The sequence below is a fragment of the Alligator sinensis genome, unplaced genomic scaffold (genome assembly GCF_000455745.1).
Source record: "Alligator sinensis unplaced genomic scaffold, ASM45574v1 scaffold1032_1, whole genome shotgun sequence".
Lineage (NCBI taxonomy): Eukaryota > Metazoa > Chordata > Crocodylia > Alligatoridae > Alligator > Alligator sinensis.
The window spans coordinates 874489-882791 of NW_005842450.1; the positions used below are offsets into that span (position 1 = coordinate 874489).

An 8303-nucleotide genomic window follows, 5' to 3' on the forward strand; every position below is an offset into this window, starting at 1 on the left:
CCCCTCCCTCAGCCGCTGGCCGCTGAACGGGCGATGGAGACGGCGGCTGGGGGCCGCTGAGGCGGCTCGGGGCCCTGAGGGGCGGCCGCAGTGCCCGCTTCCGCCGGGGAGGGAAGGGGCAGGGGCTGGGCCCTTCAACGGCCTTTCAGGTGAGGGCGGCGTGAGAGACACGGAGGGCAGCCAATGGGAGCGCCCCGTCCGCGGGAACCCGCCCCCCGGGCGCCTCCCTGCCTGGGATTGGTGCGGGGGCGGGGCACAGTAGTTCCCCAGCCACGCGAACGGGGATGTCAACCCCCGCTTCCGCCGGGGAGGGAAGGGGCAGGGGCTGGGCCCTTCAACGGCCTTTCAGGTGAGGGCGGCGTGAGAGACACGGAGGGCAGCCAATGGGAGCGCCCCGTCCGCGGGAACCCGCCCCCCGGGCGCCTCCCTGCCTGGGATTGGTGCGGGGGCGGGGCACAGTAGTTCCCCAGCCACGCGAACGGGGATGTCAACCCTAGCAGGACCCCCTGGCTGGTTGCCATGGAGACTGGGGGGGCGCCCCCTGGGCACCCACACCAGTCCACGGTGCCCTCTCCTTCTGGCGTGTGGTGGCTGTGGGCTGTCCTCGTAGCCTCCACTCCGGGACGAGTCTGCACCACGGGCGGCTCACGAAACCCCCAACTCACCCTCCTGGGTGGGCAGCGGAGGGCACCACAAAACCCCGGCTCGCGCAATGTGAAAGGGCCCCACAGGGCGGGCGCTTCGCACAGTCTTCGGACACCTGAACGTCGCTCCGCGAAGAGCGGACTGGAGCCCGACTCCCTTGGAGGTCGCGTCTCCGCCTGCGACCGAGGGACGCCGCAGAGCCCCAGGGAAACTCCGCCGTCTCAGTCCCCGGCGGGAACGTCCCAGCAGGGGAAGCAAGAGCAAGGCTGAGCTGGCACGGTTTCAGCGGGTGTTGGGAAATCCCACCTGGGCTGACAGAGGTCGAAAAATCTCTCAAGATTCCCCTATACGAATAGCCGAACCAACTGCATGGTCTTTTAAGGCAAGCCTTAGTTTTGTATCTGCCACCCCGATGCTGCGGTGAGGAGCCTTCCAGGGGTGCCCTAGAGAGGGAGAAGCGCTGGCATGTATTGAGTTCCTCCCAACATCTGCCCTTTAGCAGAGATGAGTAGGGAGGGACTTGGAGAGGGTGGGGGCGGGGCTTGTGCCTTGGGGGCGGGGAAGGGAGTAGGCTCTCCGTGTCAAATTACTAATTTGAAGTGTCTCTGCAGCTGGTCCAGGAGGCACAGCCTGCTGAGATTTCCCAGCCCAGAGTTTTCTCCCTGCAGCTCCTCTCTGGGGGTGAGTACAGAAACACACATGCTCCCTCCCCAGCACGAATCCAGAGAGCCTGTGTGTCTGTCCCCTGTACACCCGGAAAGGGCGAGGTGGGGCCACCCGGCGTGTCCTCTGCCCCCAGGCCTGAGCATGGGGTGGAAATGGGGCAGAGAGCAGCTGCTTCCAGTGCAAACACAGAAGTGAGGACAATCCTGTACACAAGGAGTGCTGAGATGCAGGCAAAGCCAGTGCAGAGGCTGCCGGTCCAGTGCATGCTCTGTGGGGAGGGAACGCTTAGCTCTGAAACAGTAAGGTTTGTTAATAATCTGGTTCCAGAAAAATGACTGCTTAGAATAACATTAGGGGTAAGTCACTTCTTCACTACAGAGAGTGTCTGTGTCTGTGGTGTACTGGGAAAAGAACGTATCTAGGACACGCTTCCTCAGGGGCATTTCTGCTCCTCTCTTATGCCAGCATAATTCTCTGGAATGCTGGGGTTTCCATCAAAATGCTGCCGGGCGTTAGATCTTGTCTTTCCTTATCCGTGAGTGTACATGTTCCTCCTCCTACTGACCTATTAACTATGTAGGTAAGTAATACTCTGTAGATTAATAGGCTTCTAGTTTTTCCCAACTTCTTAGGAGCACTACAGCTCTTTTGTGTTCCTTCCTTTGCCACTGTTCTTGAGAGGAGAGGTTTGGGGAGTGAGCCTGTAGCTCCTGGGATCCCACTGAAATGCAGGGGGTCCATTGTAACACTTCCCGAGGTCCGGCCAGAGGAATTGCGTACCTTCAGCACACCTGGGAGCTGGTGAAACTCGACCCGGGGCTAATCCTTTCTAGAACGGAAAATGGAAAATGATGCTTTAAGCTTCAAACAAACTCCCTTGTGCTGGCTGCCAGCTGCTTTTGTTTCAGAGCCTCCTTCATTGTTGGGAAGAGCTTTATGATAGGTGTAAGAGGGGGCCGCATTGTTCTTTTAATGTGCCATTGTTGGGCAATAGAGCACAAGCACATATTTTGAAGGCCTCACCCAGTGCTGGTCCCTTTAAAAAATTCAGGAAGAGCTTTGATCCTCTATGGGAGGCGGAGACCGAGGGGGCGTGAGGCTGAGAGGGAAGGAGGGAGGGCCTTTTGCTTCTCTGCTGCAGAGCTGCAGCACTCAATCAAGGTAATGGAGGAATAGGCAGAGGGTGAGCTCCTGGGGCTTCAGGGCCTCGCTGTGCTTTCGTGTTTCCAGCATGCAGCATGGCATGATCACTTCAGCCAGAGCTGCTTTTCCTTCTGAGGCTTTGCCTGAGACAAGGCAGAGCTGGAGGCTGGAGACTGAGCCTCCTAGACCTTTAGCAGAGGGGGTAGACCCCCTAGACCCTATGTGGAGCTACATCACAAAGGAGCTCTCAAGCTGTACCTGGACCATGTAAGGCGGCTGAATGGGATGTGTTGCGCATGCATGCGACTTGCAGTCGTTTGTAAAGCAAATCCAAGGGGGCTTAGCCTAGTTGTTGCTGAAATGGATGTTTTGCTGCCAGTTTTCTGGGCGACTAAATCCTGAAGCCTGAGGTGTAGCTTCAAGGATGCTTGCTTTCTCTGAGCAGTAAGAAGCTGCTGTTGTTAATGCTACAAGTGGAAGTAAAATGCTGCATTGCTAATATGTTCTTCCCTCTTTTTCTTCCCTGCTCTCTAATTGTCTGCTCAGAGGTCAGATGTTTGCACAGATCCTGGAGAAAAGGAGAGTCTGGACTGGGTAAGCGCACTGGTGTTCTGGACCATGGACTCGATGAGAATCTCCCTAGTGTGAAAATGTCGAGCAGCAACCGGGAATTAGTGATTGACTTTATATCCTACAAGCTGTCACAGCGAGGACACAGCTGGAGTCAGCTTGAGGGGCAGGATGAGACCAGGACTGAGTTTGCAGAAGAGGAGGACATGGCAAGTGTCCCAAACGGGAGTCCGTCCTGGCATCCCGCTGCCAGCCACGTAGTGAATGGGGCTGCTGGACACAGGAACAACCTGGAAGCCCAGGAGAGTGTTCCGGCGGCTGAAGTGCGGCAGGCGCTAAGGGAGGCGGGAGACGAGTTTGAGCTGAGGTACCGCAGGGCCTTCAGCGACCTCACATCCCAGCTCCACATCACCCCTGGCACAGCATACCAGAGCTTCGAGCAGGTGGTGAATGAACTGTTCCGGGATGGAGTGAACTGGGGGCGCATTGTGGCCTTTTTCTCCTTCGGAGGGGCCTTGTGTGTGGAGAGCGTCGACAAGGAAATGCAGGTGCTGGTTGGACGTATTGTCTCGTGGATGACCACCTACCTGACCGACCACCTCGACCCCTGGATCCAGGAGAACGGCGGTTGGGTAAGAAGCTCCTTCTCCAAGGGAGAGCTCCCCATTCTCCTCTGCCTTGCTAACAGCATTGCACATCCTAGCCCTTGTCCCTGGTGCCCAGGGTGGAACAACTGGTGCAGGGCCTTTCCCATTGTGTTCTTTGCCATGAGGGGTCACTCCATTGTGGTGGAGCAAGGGGATGCTACCCAGGCTTGCCCTCTGATGGGCCCTTTTCATCCCGCTGTCTTGCCTATCTCCTTGGCCATTCTGTACAAAGGCCTGTTTCCCAGAGCCTTGTGCACCTACAATCCAGGCTTTGTCTGAAACAGAAGGCCCATCTCTTAGGTCTGACCTGGAGTGTCAGTGACCCAGCCCAGGGCTGAGACAATTCTTTGTTCAGTTGGGACCTCTTAGTGCTAGGCCTGGACTGTTTGGTGTGGTGAGGTCTGAGGCAACGGAAACGGGAATCCCTGGTCTGCTTCATTTGCAAGTGAAGTGTGCTAGAGATTGTCCTGCTTCCTGTGGGCCTCTGCATTACCTGGCAGCCTGGCCCTAGATCAGCAGAGCGTTGCAGGGTAGCACTGAAGTGCAGAGTCAGTGCAAACAGCCTGCTGCTGCCCGCTGGATCCTGAGCAGTGTACGCAGGGTGCTGTCCACAGGCTTGTATGAATGTTACTGCATGTTCCAGAGACATGCTCTGGTAGCGTCTGGGCTGCCTGAGCTGTGGAAGTGCTTAGGCCTGTGAGATTTTGCTGTGGAATTTTGCCAGGGGGAGGTATTATGGTCTGCGGATGATCTTGCTCACTATTTACTCCCACGTCCCTGTGATGTTGCCTGTATTAGTATTTGCCGAGAAGGGAGGACACAGCATCAGCTCCTGGCATTTAAATAAAGGAATATCACACCTTTGCACATTGGTGAGCCTGTGGCAGTGGGGAAAAGCTACATTCACCTTAACACCTCTGTAGCCATAACCACTAATCCCTCCCCAAAGCTCTGGGGGAGCATGGGGACTGGCTGCTAGTGGCACAGGTGACTTTGGAAGGGCCTCTTGGAGCTTGTGGAAAGCCAGTGTTAGGTCCAGCACCAGGGTGGAGGCAGCAGGGAGCCTGAGCACCCAGGGACAGACTGGATTTTTTTCCTGTTACAAGCAGCCCCCTTGCTTTGTGGATGACGCTGGGGTTCTTCCCTGCTTTGCAACCCCCATGCAAGCAACACCCCCCACCAGCTTTGGCTCTTAATGCCAGAGATTAGTCCTAGAACTGAGAGCTTGAGTAGAGGTTTGCGAGTCCGTGTGGCTGCTGCTGGTGAGGATTGGGTTGTAGCCTGGAGACCCTGGAGATAATGCAGTCTGATTTTTTTGTAAGTGAACTCCCTGGGGATTTAGATTAAATCACTGATGGAAAATCACTGGTCCCTCTTGTTGGGAATGTAATACCCTTTCCCCCACCCCCCTCTCCCCTTTCCCCCAACCTAGTATCATTGCTAAGGCTCTTTCTTCTTGTCTGAGCACAGATTCCGTGTTTGGAGCAAATATTTGTTTAGCAGATTGCACGAGGGGCAGGATTCTTGTGTGCCTGACACACCCACTGGTTCCTGCTCTTCAGATCTCCAGCCATCTCCCAGCAGGAGAAACAGCTTTTCTCTGTGCTGCTAGCCTCCTGGGGTGGGTTTGACTGTGTTAGCTGGGTGGTACCATTAGTTGCCAGCTGGTCAGATGGTGTCATACAGGCAGCAGTGTTTGGGCTGTTTGTAAGGTGTGTCAGGCTGCCAGCTGTGGGTTGCAGCCCTAGGAGTCCCTTAGCTGGGGTTTGGGACCAGGCTCCAAACTGGTTGCTTTGATGGCTGTCATTGGGCTTTTGGCCTTGTCAGCAATAGCGTCTCCCAGCGTCTCTGCTTCATTCTGGTACCAGCAGTACTAATGTTGAACCAGTATCACAGGTAGTTGTAAAGGCTCCAGAGCAACTTCATTGTGTTGGGATTACAGGTGCACCTCCGGTTCACTCCATATTCAGCTGTGTTGAGAACTGGTGGCTTCCATCCCTCTTTCTGCCACAGGCCCTTTGCTCCCTGCCTGCCTTCAGCGACAGGGCCTACCTACACCGGGTTACTGGTCCCAGGCTGAGCAGGCCAACCCCCCACCCTCCCCCCGCCCATTCAAACAATGCTCTCCGAGAGGTGCAGCAGGCAGGCAGGTCCCAAGGAGAGGCATGCAAGTTCTGGCAAGCCTGCTGCTGGCATGTACCAGACGACTGGTGTTTTCTAGAGTCTCAGTGTTTCACTTCCTGGAAAGTCTCTGAGGGGGCAGGAGAGCAGCAGCCTCTGAAACAACACACAGTCTGTTCACCCAGGAGTCCCTGCTCTCCCATGGCTTGTGCCAGTGCAAGGGCTGTCTTAGTGCCTGAGAGAGGGCTGGGGCTCCAATGTCAGGCAGAAACCTTGGCTTTCTTGAGGTGGGCTTGACTGATGGGGCTGCATGCACCATCATCTGGGAGGTTCGCCTACTGCCTTTGGTACCCTGGGCCCCGAGCCCTGCCCAACTGGTCATACATGTGGATCCTTAACATCTTGGATTTGTGTGGATGGAGTCACGGAGAACCTGTGAAATGTTGGCACCGTGCAGGCAGAATAGTCCAGGATGGCTTGAGACTAAGCAAAGGCAGCTAGTATAGGTAGTGAGGCTCAAACCACCCTCTGGAAAGAACTGTTTCAGCCACAGGCTGTAATAGAACAGACTCCCGAGGGAAGCGGGGGAGATGCCATGATAGGAATTGTGACAGACTGGACTGGACTGGAAGGGGTGGACCAGGGAGAACATAGTTACATCTTCCTCCTCTTACCTTGCCCAAGTATTCACAGTTACTGAGCACTAGCCAGGCTGAATCCGCTGTGTGGTCTTGCTGCCTTGCAGGCCAGAACTTGTGGCTGAAACTGGGGAAAACCCTTCCAAAGCTGCAAGAATAGAGAACCCATTTTGTGATTTTTTTTTTTGAACGATGGGAAGTGACTCAGATGCTTGTCATATGACAGGCTGATGCAGCTGGTAACTCACCCTCTGAATGCTGTCAGGGCTAGAGTCAGAGGTGTTGCTTCTTGACCCTTCAGGAAAGTCTTCCCTCCTTCTCCCACTGCAGCAGCACAAGAGGGCTGGGAGCAGCCTGTCTGGGATTTCTGTTTTGCCCTGCAATGTTCACAGTGCAGTGACTACAGGGGTGGACTCTGCGGTAGTTTCTGACAGGCCTGAGTGCCGGACATGAGTGCAGGCACCAGTCTGGCTTTAACTGGAAAAGCAAATTAGATGGTCTCCCAAACCTACCTGTCCTGTGGGACATATGCTGCCATCTTAGGGGGCCTCAGCCACTGTTAGTGCCTCTGCAAGTTTTGCTGGTCAGGGTTTTCTCAGCCTGCTTGGAGGGTTTGGGTCACCCAAACCTGGCAGGATTTCTGTCATGTGATGTGACACTCAGAGGCTAACTCTTATTATTGCAAGTGATTGTAGCAGGTGTGGTGTGGTTCAGAGAGCTTACAGCATGCATTGCATCTTCCAGGGGAAGGCAGCTTTGCTTGAGTGTGATGCAGCTACTGCTGAATGCAGCAGCACTGGACAGCACTGGGTGAGTGCTCTAAGGCACAGATTCTCAACCAGGGACCTCAAGATCCTCTGAAGGGTGCAGCAGGAGGTGCAAGGAGATAAGTAGATAAGGGTAGGCTCAGGTTTCAGGTGCCAGGAGATAAGCAGTTATCTCTCCCTGCCTGACTGCTCCCCTACTTCCACCCCCTGGTTCCTCTGCATGGAGGTAAACACTGCAATATATAGATGAGGTTTTCAAGTGGAGTGCCTGCCACTCTATTCACAATAGCTATGGAGGGGATCTTCAGTGTAAAAAGGTTGAGGACCACTGTTCTGAGGCATGTAGGGAAGAGCAGGCACTTGGATATGGTGATGAGCAGTGTTGCCTCCAAGGTAGAGGAGCAGTGTCTATGTGAACCTGCTAGGGAACCCAGATCAGCAAAGCTGAGAGGTGCTGAGGCTGTGGGTTTAGCACCTGTACACATCTGAACAAGTGCTGTGGCACCTGTAACCCCCCAGTGGTCCAGGCGTTGAGAGCTGCACCCCCAGGTATGCACCGTGGTAACTGCAGGACATTTGCTGGGCTCTGACCTTTTATAAATCTGATGGGGATTGGGATCTAAAGCTAGGGCTCTGTTCCCAGGCAGCGGTGCTTGGCTCTTCTCTTACTTCTGCCTGAGAACCTGCCCTGTGCCTCTTCTCTGCTTACCATTGGGGGGGGGCAGGGGAAAGACCTTCTAGGCCTTGCCTGCTTGTGAGGCATAACTACTGTTCCAGGCATCAGGCAGTTCCCTTCTTTCCTTGTTGGAGCCCTGGCAAGTCCTCCTCCTCAGGCTCACAGCCTTGCTTGATGGATCAGCAGGGCGAGATCCAGGAACTCCCTGCATGAAGATCCATTTCCTTAGGAAAACTCACTCAGAGCTGGCTGGGGAAATGGGCTGGCTAGCACCCAGTTGCTGCCGCCTGGAAGCTGGGATCGGCTTAAGGCCCTGCTCGGCAGTGGCTCAAGCTGATTCGGAACTGGGAGGTTTTTCTGTAGAGCTCTTCAGGAAATGCCATTGGAATGACTTCCATGCTGCTTCCTGTCCCAGCCCAGCAGCAGCATT

General features: G+C 55.2%; 1 protein-coding gene across 8 annotated transcripts in view; it reads left to right on the top strand.

Moving 5' to 3' along the window:
* The first annotated feature begins 10 nt into the window (after positions 1-10).
* The window catches only part of BCL2L1 (BCL2 like 1), a 24552-nt gene continuing 16259 nt past the window's right edge, over positions 11-8303 (top strand). The window contains exons 1-3 of one of the 8 annotated variants that reach the window (XM_006030498.3): positions 11-149; positions 1257-1326; positions 3001-3656. In XM_006030498.3, coding sequence (XP_006030560.1) covers positions 3105-3656 — 552 coding nt within the window. In that variant the 5' untranslated portion in view covers positions 11-149; positions 1257-1326; positions 3001-3104. The other 7 variants (XM_025212239.1, XM_025212235.1, XM_025212236.1 and 4 more) reach the window with 7 other exon arrangements.